The sequence below is a fragment of the Ailuropoda melanoleuca genome, chromosome 7 (genome assembly GCF_002007445.2).
Source record: "Ailuropoda melanoleuca isolate Jingjing chromosome 7, ASM200744v2, whole genome shotgun sequence".
In the NCBI taxonomy this organism is placed as follows: Eukaryota; Metazoa; Chordata; class Mammalia; order Carnivora; family Ursidae; genus Ailuropoda; species Ailuropoda melanoleuca.
The window spans coordinates 59543592-59561117 of record NC_048224.1 but is presented as its reverse complement, the minus strand read 5'-3'; the positions used below and the strand labels follow the sequence as shown (position 1 = coordinate 59561117).

Genomic DNA, 17526 nt, shown 5'->3' with positions numbered 1-17526 from the left:
TGTGCCGTTGAGTTTTGAATCATGAACCGGTAATGTCTGCTACAGACTTGTGGTGAGGGGCCTGGACAGGGGGCATCTGCGCAGGCACCGTCTCCGACAGACAGGACAAAGTGATGGCATGGCATGCAGGACTCTGGCTTGAGACAGGGCTTCGTGTCTTTGGGGATCGTGACACACACCCGAGAGGTCACTGGGGATCGTGACACACACCCAAGAGGTCACAGGTCCCAAGTCAGGACACTCACTTAAGGGCAGCCAGGAGATCTGAGATGAACAGGTTTCACTTAGGGCAAACTTCAGATGAATGCAGACAGCGTGGGCCCGTCTCTGAAAACCAGCTTCACAAAGAATTGAGGCACAAGCATGAGGGTGTTTGCGACCCAGCTCTCATGGCCTCCACGTGTCTGCCCCCACCGGGCCTCCCTCGGGCACCTGGTGAGCCTATAGCCGGCCAGCCCCGAGGGCCGCGAGGGGCCGAGAAGCAGGGAGGCACGGCCACGTGCTGAGGGGAGCAGAGGTGCCCGGCCGTGACGGGGTCCGGGCAGCAGCAGTCTGCGGTCAGAGGCTTAACTCCAGCTGTGCAGGCGCTTCGCCGGCCCCAGCGTCCACCCGGACCTCGTGTCCTTCCGAGCTTTGCCACCCCACCCCCACCCCGCAGCACGCCAGCCGTGAGGCCAAGCTTCCGCCCTCTACCTCCCTTGGGTGCTGCCCTCCCCCAGTGTAACCACAGAACGACAGTCCACACTGCTGCCCACCCGCCCTCCGACAGGCTCGTATCCCTCGGGCCCCACCCCCGCGGGCACGGAGCGCCTGACGCCCCCCTGCAAACGCAGTCACCGGCACCTGCGCTGGAAAGGCATCGAAATAGTATGGGCTGCAGCAAAGTGAATGGATTAACTAAAGTAACACATGTGGGCCTCCTCAAACGGCCCTGCCCTCCTGCCTGAGCGGTCAAGGCTGGACCACAGGATCTCTCCTGGGACAGCCACACAGCCACAGCCGCCCAGTGCTGGGACAGCAACGGCCCCACGGCCATGAGAGGTGGCCCACAGGCTCCCGGGGACTCTACACGCACTCACGTTTGAGAACCAAAGCTACCCAAGGTCACTAAAGTCACCGGGCCCTGCGGCGCTCCTGACACTGCCATGCGCACCTGCTGAATCGAGCACTCCTTTACCTCCCAGCACGCTCCCGGCTTTGCTCTCCCCACAGGCCACGCAGTCTAAGAAACCCCACCTCCCGTCCGGTGCGCTCAGACACGCCTGCAACTGGAACACATCTTTCAACGAAAGGACGAGAGGCCTCACAAGATTGGGTCCCACTGGACAACCCTCAGGGAAACATGTTGCTTGCCTGCTTCCAGCCTTATTTTAGGGATGCTGCTGAGACACCCTGTCCTCACTGAGGGTGAAGGAAAACACCGTGCTGAGAAAAACGCTCCACGAAGCAGACGAGGGGAGGCCGACCGGCCTAGTGGCCTCTGTGGGGAGAGAGTCTGGGGCTGACCGACTCAGGACCGTTGATCTCTGGGAGCGCAGGACAGAACGAACGCTCACCTGCCTCCCTACGGTCTGCCTTGAACCTTCTTGCGCTCCACCGGTTTCTAGCCACGGTGAAGGCAAACCCTTATTCCACCGAGTGGCCTATTCAACAGCGAAGAACCAGAAACCGAACTCTGCTCAACGACATAAAATTTGTTCAAGTTTAAGAGAAGAGTCCCATGGTTTGCACCTTTTATGAATCTTTGTACTAAACTCACACCCGGAGAAACACGTGTGAACACACGCTGCGCCCACAGCCCGCAGCTGGGCCGGGCCTTGGGCGGCCTCTAGCGGAAGAGCCGGTAGGTCCTGGGCAGGCGCCCATCTCTGCTGGACAGCGCCGCCTGGATGTGCTCGTAGGCCGGCAGGCCGCTCAGATCGCCCAGGGCGGCCACTGCAGGCTTCCTGCGAAGCATCTGAGAAGCAACTCTCCGGATGTCTTCTGGCTTCACGCTGCCTGGCACAGGGGACAAGAACACCTCAGCGGAACGCCCGCCGCCTGCAGACTCGGTTTCCACGCATGGCTGCGGTCACTAAACAGCCCCGGGGGCCCGAGGCAGGGCTGCGGACTCCAGAGGGTCCAAATTCAGCTGTGTGGAGACTATACTGAGTCAGGGTGAAATAACAGAAGATTTTCTTGGTAAATGGGGAAGTACCGATGGTTTAAAAGGATTTTCGAAGGCAGAGATATGTGCCCGCCCAGAGGCTGACACATCCACTACAGAACGGCTCCCTGTCCGCAGAGCTACCCCCGTGGAGAGACTGCAGGGAAGGAAGAAACACCCCCTCCCGGGGGGCTTCACAAGGAGGCAGCCATACCCGCAGCAGGAAGGACCCAGGACCACAGCTTCCATGGGCACGAAAAGCGCACCGTGGGAACACACCGACCAGTAGCCTGGACGAGGCCTTACGGAGCTCGGGTATGCCGTGCTCCACGGTCTGAGGGCCTCCCCGAGGGGGGGTTAAGGGTGCACCCGTGGACAGAGAGCGTACTGGAGCAGCCACGAGTAGCAAACATCACCAGAGAACCACTGTTGTAACCCTTATGGGGTCACAGACCCTCTGAGAAGCTGATGACGCATGGATAGACTCGTCCCCCAGAGCAGGACACATAGAGGAAACTCAAGGACTTCCCAGGTCACTCACAGGAGGCCATGGAAACCTGGGTGCAAGTCGCAGAGGGCACCACCATGTGAGCCCTGTGTGGAGTGTTTCCATCCATTATCTCACTGAGTCTGCTTAGAAACCCAGAGCGGTGGTAAAAGGCCCCTTTATAAGGGGCGAGAAGCTGGGGTCATAGGGCATGGTGCTCAGGGTCACGAGGCAGGGCTGGTCCAGGACAAGGGCTCACAGGTGCACGAGCCACGGGTAAACAGGGCCGTGGCAGTCTCCTGGGAGGGAGAGAGGGAGCCTGATCTGGGTCCCCCAGCACGGTACTCACGGATGAGCGCGCACAGCTCGTGGGGCAGCTTTCTGGAACGGGTTGCCAGCACCTGCCTCCCCACGTCCTCAAAGATCACGGGCCTGGACTCCAGGTTCATCATGAGCATGGACATCAGCTGCGTCTTGGCCCGCTCCAGCTCCACCTGGGATTCAACCACCAAGTCACACAGTTCGGTTCGCAGCAGCTCACACACCATTGCCCGGTCACGTCCACGTCACAAGGAAGACAAATCCAAGAGTCGGGGCTCCACACAGACCCCAGGCACAGGGCCCAGGCAATCGTGCTCCCTGCACCTCCAGGAAACTGAAGGGACCAGCTCGATCTACCAAGTCTGGGCCTTGAGCCTCTCTGCCCAAGTGTGAAACTGACAACATTGGGACTCCAGCAAGTTGCATTCACAAAGCTCAGCCAGAAACCGGAGGGCACGGAAACGCGGCTGGGCTGAGAGACGGGAGCAGCCAGGCGAGAGAGCACGCAGGCGCTGGAAGTCGGACCCGCTGCAGAGATCCTGTGTCGTTGTCTAAGCAAGAGGACTCTTCATTTTAGACAAGTCCTTTCTATTTTTCCAACTCCGTGCAAATACTTAAAACTTAACCACAAATTACCTTCACGTTAACAGGAAGTACTTTCTAGGACGCCGCTAACAGACCTGACACAGACTTTTAAATATGTTTCCTTAAAATTTTTTTTTGAAATAGTTTTTTTTAAAAAAAAAAAAAACAACCCTTCTCTTTCTGGGGCACCTGGGTGACTCAGTCGTTAAGCGTCTGCCTTCAGCTCAGGGTGTGATCCCAGAGTCCTGGGATCGAGCCCTATATCAGGCTCCTCCGCTGGGAGCCTGCCTCTTCCTCTCCCACTCCCCCGTTTGTGTTTCCTCTCTCACTGGCTGTCTCTCTCTGTCAAATAAATAAAATCTTAAAAAAAACCAAAAAACAAAAACAACAAAAAACCACCCTTCTTTTTCTGACTAAAAAACGGAACATGCGATTATTGCAAAAAGCAGACTGAGCAGGAAAGATCTACAGATGAAGGCCATGCACCAACCCCTGGAGGCACTCGGTCCACACACGGGGGCTCTCCTCCTGGGCCTTCTGTACCCGGCAGGCTCAGTCCACAGAGCACGTGGCTCTCAGTCTCGGGCTCGTGAGTTCCAGCCCCAGCCCCACACTAGAGATTAATTTAAAAATAAAATCTTTAAAGACAACACAAAACAAAACCAAAAAAAGCAAAACAAAATATAAAACAGGAGTTAGGGGAGAGCCTGAGAACCACCCCGAGTGGTCCGCTCATCCTGCGTGACGTGGCTTTAATCCACATGGTTCTGCAGGGTCTCTGAAAAGGACACACGAGACCACCCTGCGCTATCCCTCCGGAAAAGCCCAAGGAGCGCCGGGGCCAGGCAGGCGCGAGCAGCCCCAATGCTGGCGGGGCAGCGACTGTTCTCAGTGCTGAGACCAGGGAGCAGGGGAGGAACTCAGTTGTAGGCCTGGGTCACCCCGGGGGTGGCACTGTTCTGGCTGGGATGTTGGTGGTGCTGGGAGCACAGAGGACAGGCCCACTGCCAGCCACCCCCACACCATGTTCTCTAACCTGCCAACACAGGGGGGACGTTTGGAGACGGCTCTGTGCCATACTTACCACGTCCACAGTTCCAGCCATTAAAATAAATTCCTTCGTGAGGATCTCCACCATTTCTCGAACCTTGAAAGAAGAGGATGCAGATGAAGGATGTGATCTGGACCTAACAGCCTGTCTTCCAGTTCAGACAACGACGCCCCTGCTCCAAGACCAGCTCTGCATCCTGTGACGTGAGCTGCACAGGAAGCAGAGGCCGCCGGCTTCAGGGCTGGCCCTCACCTGTCTGGGGTCGGCACTGGCGTGCACGCACAGGAGGCCCGTGTCCTCATAGCTGTGGTGGTACGAGGTTGCATTGTACATCCAGTGGTGCCTGTAGGGAGCAGGGACAAAGGACACCTGGAAGGCGGTTGTCACAGTCCAAAAGCACCTTCAACTGGGCCTCGTGACCCTGGGGACAGCCAGGCGAAAGGAATCCAACTTACCTGTTTAGCACGTTGAGGTACAGCCTGGTAAACATGCCTTTGCCAGGTCCGCCAGCTGAGAAGGAGCCGCCACCTCCCATCATCATGTTCAGTACGGCGAAGGGGATGAAATCGTCCTCCTGGGGGGACACGGGCGCGGGGCTCAGCCGCGAGGGGACGCCCAGCTCCAGGACGTGGTGGGATCCGCCTGGGACTTACCAAGAAGGAACAGCTCTCTAGTCCTATCATGATGTGTGTGAGCTCGGGGAACGGCGCAGGGCCCAGGCTGACATTGGACATGTCTCTTTCCAGCTATAAGCAAAAAGAGTGAACAGTGTACCCACACAGAAAACAAGCAGGCCTCAAAAACCTCTCAGGTCAGATTAGCCTAAAGACAGTTCTACAGGGGAGCTCGGGTGGCTTAGTCAGTTGACTGTGCAACTTTTCATCTCAGGGTTTTGAGTTCAAGCCCCACACTGGGCTCCACGCTGGGTGTGGAGCCTACTTTGGGAAAAAAAAAAAAAGCAAAAGACCCCACCATGGTTCTACAGAGACCATACACGCACGCTAGCAAACTCCCTCTGGAGGCAAGAATGAGCCTGTAGCCTTCCAGGGAAGCTAAACTCATTCTCCTCCCTTTTTAAAGACTTCATTTCTTTACATGAGTGAGAGAGTGGGCGGGGGGGGGGGGGGGAGGGGGAAGAGGGAGAGAGCACAGAGGGAGAAGCAGACCCCCGCCAAGTAGGGGGTCCAATGCGGGACTCCATCCCAGGAAGATGGGACCATGACCTGAGCCAAAGGCTGACGCTTCACTGACTGAGCCACCCAGGGACCCCTAAACTCATTCTTTTTTTTNACTATTCATTGAATGCTTATTTTTTTTAAAGATTTTATTTATTTATTTGACACAGGGAGACAGCCAGCGAGAGAGGGAACACAAGCAGGGGGAGTGGGAGAGGAAGAAGCAGTCTCATAGCAGAGGAGCCTGATGCAGGGCTCGATCCCATAACGCCGGGATCACGCCCTGAGTGTGAAGGCAGACGCTTAACCGCTGTGCCACCCAGGCGCCCCTCCTAAACTCATTCTTAACAAGCTCTTAGCTCTAAGCAGGGAACACGTCCTGCTCTGGCACCAGAATGTATGTTACCGTAAAGCCATGGATGCACAGCTAATTCTAACACCCGCGGGATAAAGCTGAGAACATACCAAAAATAGAAACTAAAGAAAGTATACACTGTCTCAGCTTTACCTTGACAACCCCCCCAGTGTACTGTGCTACTGATCTGTCGACGTCCACAGCCTTCTCACATCCCCAGGCTGGCTGGGTTCCCAGGAGGTACTTTCTGGCACATTCCACCAGGTGCTCGTGTTCCACCCCGACCCCAGCCAGCACCATGCGGTCAGGGGTGTAGTAGTTTCTCAGGTAGGAATGAAGCACTTCTCGATCGATCTTTGCTATGTTTTCTGTGGGGCAGAAACGGTGGAGGCCAACTGTGTTTTCCCGATAAGCGGCCTAACAAAAGAAGGGAGAAACACAGGTGACAGACCATGGCCAGGGTTCCTCCCTCGAGCTGGGCCTGCCATGACCCCAGCCGTGGCAGGAAAAGCGCAGGGTTGCTTAGCTTTGCTAGTCCGGCAGGAGCAGTTCTGTGTGATTATAAAAGCAGTAAACTCTATCTCTCCAGAATGAAGACTCAAAAAAACCCCATGTAAATTTAAAAGCTCATTCTGGAAACGGATAGAGATCTTATTACTGAAAGAATGAGAACGTGAAAAACTTGCATGAATTGCAGGTTTGGGAATTAAGAATCTCCTGTCCATGCCTATAACCCGTAAATGACCTCAGGGAGGCAGACAGGCCCTCCCACCTGCACTGGCACTTGCAAGTTTTCTAGTACCTCATGAATCATCTCCGTGAGAAGCGGTTCTGGGTCAGGCCGCATGTTAAGGTCCTCCAGCTCAAACTGGACAGCCATTCGTGTCATCTCAATTTCTTCATCTGCAAAGAGCCCAGACGAGGCTCAGACTGCACCAGCCAGGAGGGAGATGGCACTGGGCCTAAGCCGTCAGCCTGGGCCAAGGGTCATCGGTTGGCGGATGTCAGCAGTCTCCTCGGCCTTCATCTGGGGTAGACCTGGGGGCACTTGTGTCAGCGAGGGGGTTAGTCCCACGCGGGCAGGGCCTAGAGGCATTGGGCCTCTCGTCCGGCTCAGCCGTAAGGCAGCTACCTGGACCTGCCCCGAGCCCTGCCTTCCTTCCCAGGAGGGGCACTCAGGCCCGTCTGCCCCAAAGGGCCGCTGTGAAGACAGCTACGTGGGATGGGAAGGTGCTTACAGAAGAGGCACTGTCCAGCATCATGGCTGCCACTTCATCAGCTCCCTGGAGTAAGTACTGGGAGGACTACAAGGCCAGGCTGACATGACCAGAGTGCAGCCAGGGCGGCAATAACGGTCAGCATGGCCCGCTCTGGCCCAGTGCAGGCATAGAATTCAAAGTCCTCACCACCAGGCCAAGGAAGGGGATGGACACAGGGACATGGAAACTTCTGGTGGCATACCAGCCCGGTGTTTAAAGACTGTCTGAAATGCCTTTCAGAATTGAAAGACCCAGGGGAGCATGCGACTCTTGATCTCAGGGTTGAGAGTTTGAGTCCCATGTTAGGTAGAGCGAGTACTTAAAAGAAAAAATAAAAACTTAAAAAAAAAAAAACCAATTTAACTAAAAACGTCAAAAGGCACAGCGTTACGTCAAAACATTAAGCATGCAGGACTTTTCCGACCATCAGCGTTACTTCCAAAGAAATCGTGCCAACTCACTAGTAGCTGAGCCCAAGGGTTGCATACAGTGCTCTTTCTCAGGGCAGCGCTTCCACGTGCCTCCCCACAGCCCAGCCCCCAGCCCCCCACGCAGCCCAGGGCACACCTGTGAGCCTGGGGTGCAGGACCACGTCGGCCAGCAGCCCAACCACTGTGTCCAGGCCTTTAGAATCAGCAGACACAGCATACATGGTGGTGTCCCTGGAAAGAAGCAACGACATGAGGCACAGAAGTCACCACAGGTGCACGCCAACAGGGGCCACTGCCCCCCTGCACTGAGGACCAGCGCACACTCGCTATGTCCCCTCTTACAGTGCAACTTCCAGCACGCGCTGGAGTGACAGCGGATGCCCAGTCAAGATGGACAAGAGCCATTCTGAGACATTTCCACAAGCACAGGCCCCCTGCCATGGGGGCCCTTGTATCACGTGTTTCCTGAGCATCTGCTGGCCGGACTGACTGGTCAACACGCGGTATGCACGGCCTTATGCAGCTGGGGACAGAGCCACATGTGGCAGACACACACCACCTGCCCTATCCACGGCACCCCTCCATCTGTGTGCTGGCTACATACTGGACCTCTCTCTGTCCCCAAAAAGACCACTGCCTCTTCCTGGCTGAGGTCTCCCTGCGCTCTTCTGGGCCACCGCCTCCCCTCAGTCCGTCTGGCAAACTCCCTCAAGACCAGTCCAATGTCGAGCTTGCTATCGATCCTTTCCTGACTCCAGACCTGGTTAGCTGCCTGTCCCCATGCTCCCACCAGTCTCAGTTTCAGGCTCTTGCGTCCATTACCTGTGGTGCAGCCCTCTGCCAGATCCAGGAGCATACTGGGGACAGGACAGGGCCTGCTGTGTCCCTAACGCCCGGCTGGCCATCTCTGGGGACTGCCTGGCCCTCCAGCATGTTCTCTGCTCCCCCACGGAATCCTCCACCCAACGCGGCCCAGCTCAGGCTCACTTCTCACCGCTGACCTCCACAGCCTCTCGGGCAGGTTTCAGCGAGACTCTGACCAAGGGTAAGAACCACAGTTCTATTTGGATGCAAAGTAAGCGGGCGTACCTTGACGTCTGGCAGTCACAAATACCCCCGTGCTTTTCCAACGTCAGTAGAATGTCATCTTTGCTGTCAAATCCATCTGTTGACTAGCAAAAACAAATAAGTAACCCTAAACAGACAATCCTAAACCACCTCTAAAATACATTCTTTGAGAAAAAAAATTTGTTTGCTTTGAAAACGCGAAATCAAATTATCTTTTAACTTAAAAATCTTCTAGTAAGATTATCTTAGCTTAGTTACTTATTAAAATAACCATTCTAAAAAAAAGTAAAACTTGATAGATTCTTCTCGAATACAGTCTCAAAGATTACAAATAGGACACTGACCGAAAATGCCAATTTTTCCAAAAAGTGAGCAATTCCACTAAGATATTTTGCTTCATATCTTGATCCTGAATTAATAAGAACTGGCAATAAAAAGAAAATTGACAGGTTAAACCAAACGCTGAAAGGGGGGGTTTAATCAAGAGAAACCTTTAAAGCTAACGTGATCAGACAGGCGGACCTAATTACGGGAGGGTGACGGTGTGTGCACCACGTGGGCTCCACCTCCACAGCTCCACACCCACGCTGACGCTGACAGAGTGGTACACTTCGTATTTGTGGTGGAAAAGAGATTTCTAGGAAGGTAGGAAGGGTTTTCAAGCCCACCGCCTATGTAGCGGTTCATGCTTTGCGTACCCAGTTTTCAGGTCTACGCTGGACTTCTCCACTCAGAACACAACTCACAGACGATGCACTAAGCACAACAGTCAAATGAAGCACGTGGGCATGGAAACAGACGGATGACCCATGACACCACCCACAGTACTTACTTCCTACTGTACAAAACTGTCCAAATTTGTTTTGGGAGGCCACACGAAGCCCATTATCCAGTGTGGTGACTTTGGTTTCAAACTTTTCCTGTCCATCGACTGTAGCAAAAACAGGCTCAGGCACTCCAGGTAAGGGGGACGAGAGCGGGATGTTGGGATAGGCACCGCCGCTGCTGAACTGTCTGTGTGCCGGTGCTCCGGACCTGAACAGAGACGTCACCCAGTTACAACAGACCCGAGACCACGGAGCCTGTGGTGACCCTCGTCACGTCTTGTCCGTTAAAACTCGATGTGCCCCTTTCCCTCCATGTGTTTCTACACACCTCGAGACAACACACAGGAGTGTTCAGGAACACCAGTGCTGGGTACAAACCCTGGCTCGCCTGCGGCAAGCTGGTCAACTCGTTGGGCAGTAACTGCCAGCTCTCGTAAAACAGACAGTGAGTGACAGCACCTCACTCTGACGGGAACTGTGCGGGTTAGATCTCTCACACACGGCCCCACTGGAGTCTAAACAGAAGCCAAACCCCTGAACGGGCCCAGAAGGCCCTGCACGGTCTGGACTCCAGCTCTCTCTCCAACTCCTGTCCTAAAGCGCTCTCCACCACCCCCGCAATCACAGTCACAGTAGCCTGCTGGGCCGATCCTTGAACACACTTGGGTCCTTACCACCAAAGCGTCTGTCCTTCCTGTTCTGGCCTGGCCTCCTCTTACCTGAACTTTCCCCAGCGGCTGCCCCTTCTCTCCTTCCTCATGTCTTGGTTTATAAATGCCACCTGGTCAGAGAGGCGACCCCTCCGCATTCCACCTGAAGCCAGACTCTCCTGCTACATTGTCGCCGGACCCTACTTACTTAAGTTGGAAGCGTTTACACCACTGCTCCGGTTCCGCCCGCGCTCCCGCCTGCGACCGCCGCCGGGGGCCAGCAACTCCGCCTGGCCCGGCGCCGGCGTACAGGGAGGGACCGCCCCCAACTGCGGCCCGAGTGGACGTGCCCGCGCCAAGACGGCGGAAGACCGAGTGGGGGGCGGAGAAAGCGCCGACGGCGCGAGGCACGGAGGCCCCAAGGGCTCGGCCTCACAAGGGGGCCCGCGGCAGGACCGGGCCGGAGCGGAGAAAACACGTGGCCTCCCACGGGCCCCATCGGCCCGGGAGGACAGGGCGGGAGAGGGCCCAGCGGCCCGGGAGAGGACAGGCGGATGGGACTCGGGGCTCGGATTCTGGGCCCCCGGCAGGGAAGCGCCCTCAGCGCCTCGGAGACAAGGCCGGGGTCCCGAAGCCCAAGCCTGAACCAGCGGCGCCGCGTCTGCGCGTGGGGAAGCCAAAGGCTGAGCGTCCGAACCGACGCCCGCCGCCCCGGCCCCCGGCTGGCCCCCGGCGCGCACCCGGCTCACCTCAGCCGCGAGCGGCGCCACGAGCCCGAGCCCGGCCGGGCCCGCGGCGATGGCGGGCTACGCGCGCCGCCCGGGCGTCCCCCCGCTGTCGCGAGCCCGGAGCCTCGTCATTCCGGACGGTGAGCGGCCGGGCCCCGGGGCCGCCCCCGCCCCGTCGGGCCGGGCTGCAGGTGAGACGGGTCGCGAAGCGCGCGGCCAATCGCTCTCGTTGTTCTTGCAGCTCCAGCGTTCTATGAGCGCCGGTCTTGTCTCCCCCAGCTAGACTGTGAGCGCCCCCATGGCAGGGACCTGGACTCCCACTTCTTCGGCATTCGGCCGACGTTTATGTGCTATGTGCCCAGCCCGGTGCTAGCTTCCGTGGGAGACACAGGTGAGAGACAAGCCTCAGGGAGCCCCCGGCCGGCACTGCGTGTAGGGACCTCGCTGTAGCCTTAACTCGCTCCCTGTCCCAGCGATGGGCGCCGAGTGCCGCTGTGTGCCGGCCCCTGGGAACACACAGGTGCAGAGCGGCTCCGCCAGCTAGGAGTTCGCAGTCTGGTGTTGGGGAGCCCCCTCCCCAGCACAGACACTTCCAGTGTAGGATGGTAAGTGCCAAAAGAGAGGTATGCCCAGCAGGAACACCATAACCACCTCCTTCTCCCAGGCGGTGGGGGCGGGGGGGCGAGGCAAAGGAGCACTGGGCAGTGGCCGACTTCATCGTCACTCTCCCCGGAGCAGTTAGGCTGCAGGCTGTCCAGGGTGTGGGGCGAGCCTTTAGGTGGGGTCTCATCAGGGTTTCAGAGGAGAGTGGCAACCGTGAGGGTATTCAGAAGGTATCACAAGACAGGAGGGCATGCACAGCCACACTGGTCATCAAAGCTTACTGGGAGATTTTTCTGAATCACACGTCAGGGCCCATGGAAGCCATACCGTCTCCATGGGCCGGAGCCTGGGACTTGTGTTTGAAAAGTTCCCTAGCCTGTGAGAATTACTGCGATAGAGACCCTGTGTTGAAAAAAGTAGTCACAGAGGCCTCTGTGATCATGGTAAGGTGATGACATCTCTTTGCAGATTTTGGTTACGGAAAGGGGAAATGTACTAAGCAAGGTCCGCCAGGAGCCCAAGAGACACATTTTGGAGGTAGGGTAGTTGGGCAGTCCTCTCTTTTTCCCTCTACCCATCACGAAGTATCAACCACATGCCCTGTGGTGGGTTGTCAGTTTGACAGCATATGATTAGCGCGCCAAGTGGGGGTGGAGTCCCACAGATTCAGTCTTGACCCCAGGGTAGAAAGAAAGAGGGTACAGGGACAGGAGAGCCTGACATGCAGGACGAGAGAGATGAAGGCACACTAAAGGGATCTGAAGAGGCAGCACAGGCTAGAAAAACAGGAGTCAGAGTTACACAAGGTTGGCGCCTGGGCTTAGATGGCCATTGCTGGTTAGGGACCGGGAGAGTGGGAAGGAGGTAGGGAAAGAGAGGGAAGGATGGATGGGTGAGCAGGGACGGGCATAGAGGTGGAGCAGTGATCCCCAGCCTGGCTGTACTGCTGGAACTCTTGGGCGACCCCCATCGAAGGTTATGTCACAGGCCAACCGAGTCTGTGTGGGAGTGTTGGTGTGTTGTCCTCCCAGAGATCCCCAGGTGGTCTCCATGGGCAGCAAGGTGCGGGAACCAGGGGGTTCGAAGTGGGAAGGAGAATTCATCCATAAACTCTACCCCCGACGCGGGGCTCGAACTCAATACCCCAAGGTGAAGAGTCACCCGTTCTACTGACCGAGCCAGCCAGGCGCTCCTGGGAAGGAGAATTCAGAATGCGGAAGTAGATCTGTTTTATTGGCTGGGTTTTCTGTTTCCTAGCGTTGAGTTCTGGTGGGTTGAGGAGGGTGGTGGTCCTGATTTTAGATGCAGTTGTGTTCTAGAAAAAGAAATTAATAGGGAAGTTTCTTTTCAATGACTTTGTGAGACTTTTTCCCATTGTGTCGTGTCATACTGTTCTAGACGACAAGCTCGAAGATCTTGCAGAGACCAATCCGTTCTCCTTTAAAGAGTTTCTGAAAACCAAGAACCTCAGCCTGTCGGGAGCAGATACAGCCAACAACAGGACTTATTCCAAGGTAGATCCAAGGCGTTGTCTGCAATGACTGCACACAGAGAAACGTCCAGAGGACATCTCTCTTCCGACGTGGGAGACGCTGTAGGAGCAGGGGGGCAAAGGGATCCTGCAGCTAACGGTGATAGGAAAGTCGGGTGGAGAAGCTGCTGGGATCCTTCCTGGCTCTCCTCTTTCCCGGGAGACAGGATGGGGCCTTTTGTTCCACTGCTGAGCACCTCAGAAGAGAGGCCTCCAGCGGTTTCTGGGTTTGAGCTGTGCCTCCGGCTGTTTTCTTTAGGAAGCCACGAGACACTCACTGGGACTCGGCCGCAACTCCCCGACCTCCCAGACCGTAGGGTATGGCCTGGAATATCAGCAGCCATTTTTCGAAGACCCTACGGGGGCTGGCGATCTTCTAGACGAGGACGAAGACGAGGATGAGGACGATGGGTGGAACGGGACCTACCTGCCATCCACTGTGGAGCAGACCCGCTCCTTGGGGGTTGCCGCGAGCACGTCACCCTGCAGCACATACGTCTCCTTCTTCTCCACCCCAACGGAGCTGGTGGGGCCCGAGACCCTGCCCCCGTGGATTTTGAGCGACTCTGACTCTCGCGCCTCTCCGGCGGGGAGCCCCAACGCAGACTTCGCGGCCCAAGGAGAGTCTCTGGGAGACAGGCATCTCCGGACACTGCAGATAAGCTATGAAGCAGTAAGTGAGGGGGCTTTGCCACGGAGCCTCGTGTCTGAGCAGCTTACTCGCAGACGACCTGGAGCCTCTTGGTGGCCTGGGGTCTTGGCTCCAAGGACGAGACGGCCTGTGGTGCGGCCATCTGCTAGAGCCCCTGTGCAGCGACCCCCAAGTTGACGGATTCCGCGCATGATATGCCGCCGGGAGAGCAGTGTGCAGGGCGGTGGGGTGCGGTCCGTCTCAGGCAGGAGCCGTGGAGACCCTCCAAGGGCCACCCCTCAGGAGAGGGTCCACTTCAGGCGTCAACTCAGGGACGTCTTGCTGTGTTCTGAGTAGAAGAAATTTTTTTAGAGATGATTATCACTTGAATGAGAGGAGTAAAATTGGTGTCCGTGACCATAGGCCTTTAAAGGGCGACCCCTCCGCTCACGGTTCTCTGTAAGCGAACAGTAGGTTGACTCTTTCAAATATTCGTTTATCAAGAAGTTCCAGAACCAATTTACAGAGGTGCAGAATCCTTTTGAGTGAGACACAGAGTTTTTAATAAGGGTTTTCTTCCTCTGCAGCTGAAAGATGAAAATTCTAAGCTGAGAAGAAAGCTGAGTGAGGTCCAGAGCTTCTCTGAGACTCAAACAGAAATGTACGTAAGCTTTGAGTCAGCGCCGCGCTTTGCGGTGCCCGCCAGCACTCAAGTCCGTCTCCTGTCAATCACGGAGCGGTGGGGGTGGAGGCAGGCGTGGCTCGCATCGTGTGTGGGCCGTCCTCACTGCACACGGTCCTCGTATTCTGAGTGGAAGTGTATTTCAGACACCGGGCCTCACCGGCCCCCTGTGACCAGCAGCGGAGTGGTCCATCACGAGCAGGCTGCAGAGCGTTCTGCCGCTGACCCCTCCGAGCGGCGTCACCGAGGCTGTGCCCCTCGCGGTGTTCGCCTGCCCCACCCCCGCTTAATTGCCTCTCAGAAGCTTTCTGGGAACGAGATGCGTGAGTCATCAACCACTTGGTCTTCTCTGTCCCAAGGGTGAGGACACTGGAGCGGAAGCTCGAAGCCAAAATGATCAAGGAGGAAAGTGACTACCACGATCTGGAGTCAGTGGTCCAGCAGGTGGAGCAGAACCTGGAGCTGATGACGGTACGGTTGGGGAGGGGCGGGGGCGTTGTGACGCGCCAGGTGTGGCCCTCTCCTCCGCTGTCAGCCCGCAGAAGCACTGCGCCAGGAGGGGTCCCTCACAGCCGGAGGCCCCTGGGCAGGGGCAGAGAGCATCCTCATTGCGTATCCGTGTCTTACCACGTTTCACGGTACTAATGTCTTTTTTTGTTTGGTGACAGAAACGGGCTGTGAAGGCAGAAAATCACGTCCTGAAGCTGAAGCAGGAGATGAGCTTGCTCCAGGTGATTGGATAGCGCGGGCACAGAGGCCAGGAGCCTCCCCAGCAGCGGTGGCTCCCCTGGTCGGGCCATGCTGGCTGTCCCCCCACCCAGTCCTCCTGGCCCTGTTTTTCTCTGCTCAGCGGGAGGGTGGTGGGCACGAACCCTGGCACGAATTTCCCATTTCTGTGGACGAGAGCTGGGGGTGCTCTGAAGGACGGGGGAGGCCCGGGCCCTTCAAGAGCCCCCTTGGGAGACACCCATGCGGGGGGCCAGCCCCTGTCCCTTTACTGCCTGGGCCAAGTGGCTTCAGTTGGCGTCGCGCTGCCTTTCAGATGCTCTCCTGTGGCGGCCGCCAAAGTGCTTTACTGCTCTCGCCCACCTGCAGGCGCAGGTCTCTAACTTCAGGCGTGAGAACGAAGCCCTGCGGTCCGGCCAGGGCGCCAGCCTGACGGTGGTGAAGCAGAACACCGACGTGGCCTTGCAGAACCTCCGCGTCGTCATGAACAACGCCCACGCCTCCATAAAGTGAGTGCGGGGGGCCGGGGGCACCTGGGCACGCGACGGGGCAGGCAGAGATGGCCAGTGGGCCCGAGGCGGGGGGTTCCTTAGCTCGGTATTGAACCGTGACCACACCGTGCGCAGCTGACGGGGCTCCAGGAGCAGAAGTGCACTTGATGGTGCTATTAACCCCGAGGCTGCGCGTCGCGTGCCGGACCAGCAGGTTCTCGAACTGTCTGCGTGGTAATCACCATTTTTACCAGAGCACTGACCTCAGACAGATTAGAGTCCCAGCTCCCTCACCTGCCGAACCCCTCAGTTCAGGACAGAAGGGAAGAACAGAGTTTTCCTCCCATCATAAGAAGCAAACGAGTTTGTAGGAGACCCCCCGGAAGTGGCTGCAGCTGTCACTCCCCGTGAGCACTGGTCTGCCTGCCATGGGGCTGGGCCCCCCTGGGGAAGAGCAGTGGCCACCAGATTCTGCTTTCCACTTGGGGGCTGCTTTCTGGCGTCTGTTGGGGCTGTCGGACAGTCGTAACATCCACGTTTCCATTTTAGGCAGCTGGTTTCTGGAGCTGAAACGTTGCATCTTGTTGCTGAAATTCTTAAATCTATAGACAGAATTTCTGAAATTAAAGATGAGGAGGAGGAGTCTTGAGAACCCTGAGGTGCTTCCAGGTCACAGCCCCGCTCGCACCCGGACATCCCTGCTCACCGGATTTGGAAATGCCATTGTGTCTTTAAATACGTGGTCCTCACCTGTAGTAAAGCTATGTATCATGACATGCTCATTTCATGACCCGCACAGTGTGCGCAGCCCCTGCGGGGAGAAGCAGCCCCTGCGTGAGAGCTGCCCCGGCTTCTCTGCAGCCCTATGCTGTATCGGAAGACGTTTCTATAAAAGCCAGTGATTTTTTGAAGTTACTAAACCCGAAAGCACAGTTCTATAATGAGTGCTTTCCGTTGTCATTCCGGAACGTTGCTCGTCCTTAATTTCGACAGGAGAGAAAGCAGGTGAGCTGCGGTCAGTGGTTGCCTCTGCAACCTCACTTGGTGTCCCCGCTGGCTCGGTGCCACTCCTGTGGGCCCGCGGGCGGTGCCTGCCCTGGGAGACCTGAGCGCGGATGCCCCACGGGGGGCTCCGGGTCACCCGGGCGGGCCGCTGTGTACAGCCATCTAAATGCACCTGTGAGCTGTCAGGTTTGAGAAACTGCTTTGGCTGGAGGGCTGTGATACATGTTTCAAGTGGGGCTTTATACGATGAAGTTCAGAATTCAGGAATTGAGAGTGTGCAGAGCCTTCCTGTGTTAGCACGAGGCCTTCCACGGTGCCTCTCCGACTGCTTCCCCATGTAGAGAAGGCGGAACATGCACTACGTGCCTTCTTGCCTATTTTTCTGTAAATGTCATTTTTTTAAATAAATTTCCTTTTTTTCCTCCTGTTCAAATTGACAGTTTTCCTATTTAATAAATTGTAAAACTCCTATGAACTGTCCCCTTTTTTCTGACTTAACCAGGTCTTTATGCTTGAGAATCATGGTACTGTCCTTTGACTTTAGGGCATGTATCTTGTCCCAAAGAGTGATTTGTCCTGATAAAGGAAGCATTAGTGCCATGGCCTGTGGGGCCGAGGGTAGACTCGGACCATGGCTGCCTGGGCCTGACCGCAGGGGCCTGCACGCGAGAGCTTGTGTTCTGGAGTTGGACAGATTGGAATCTAGTATTGGAACATTCAATTGTGTGGTTAAGTTTTTTAAAAAACATTTAAGCTGGGAAACGTCACCTCATG

At 56.5% G+C, this 17526-nt stretch overlaps 2 protein-coding genes across 6 annotated transcripts; one reads left to right on the top strand and one right to left on the bottom strand.

Annotated features, from left to right (window-relative positions):
• Positions 1-920: 920 nt before the first annotated feature.
• On the bottom strand, positions 921-10787 carry PMPCA (peptidase, mitochondrial processing subunit alpha; the record flags this gene model as incomplete). Its single annotated transcript, XM_034664830.1, has 13 exons — positions 921-1998; positions 2983-3127; positions 4624-4686; positions 4843-4933; positions 5046-5164; positions 5244-5336; positions 6274-6537; positions 6923-7023; positions 7947-8041; positions 8900-8982; positions 9223-9302; positions 9711-9913; positions 10564-10787. Coding segments are annotated over 13 exons (1731 nt in total), but the record flags the coding sequence as incomplete, so codon positions are not given.
• Positions 10788-11133: 346 nt separating this feature from the next.
• On the top strand, positions 11134-17223 carry ENTR1 (endosome associated trafficking regulator 1). Of its 5 annotated transcripts, none has more exons than XR_004626647.1 (10): positions 11134-11223; positions 11325-11474; positions 12155-12223; positions 13085-13200; positions 13477-13890; positions 14436-14509; positions 14890-15001; positions 15199-15261; positions 15573-15765; positions 16297-17223. XR_004626647.1 is itself a non-coding variant. In XM_034664825.1 (10 exons), the coding sequence occupies exons 1-10, from the start codon at positions 11154-11156 to the stop codon at positions 16394-16396; spliced, it is 1308 nt and encodes a 435-aa protein (XP_034520716.1). In that variant the 5' UTR covers positions 11134-11153; the 3' UTR covers positions 16397-17223. The 5 variants fall into 5 exon arrangements, 4 of the variants coding, with proteins under 4 accessions (XP_034520716.1, XP_034520717.1, XP_034520718.1 ...); XM_034664825.1 differs by having other exon boundaries at positions 15626-15765; XM_034664826.1 differs by lacking the exon at positions 12155-12223 and having other exon boundaries at positions 15626-15765.
• The last annotated feature ends 303 nt before the right edge of the window (positions 17224-17526 follow it).

Bases quoted from the DNA above. Each gene is read 5' to 3' on its own strand.
- ENTR1 (XM_034664825.1), top strand. From the start codon at position 11,154: ATGGCGGGCTACGCGCGCCGCCCGGGCGTCCCCCCGCTGTCGCGAGCC. The intron at 11,224-11,324 runs GTGAGCGGCCGG...TTGTTCTTGCAG, and splicing joins GAGCCTCGTCATTCCGGACG to CTCCAGCGTTCTATGAGCGC. The intron at 15,262-15,625 runs GTGATTGGATAG...GCCCACCTGCAG, and splicing joins AGGAGATGAGCTTGCTCCAG to GCGCAGGTCTCTAACTTCAG.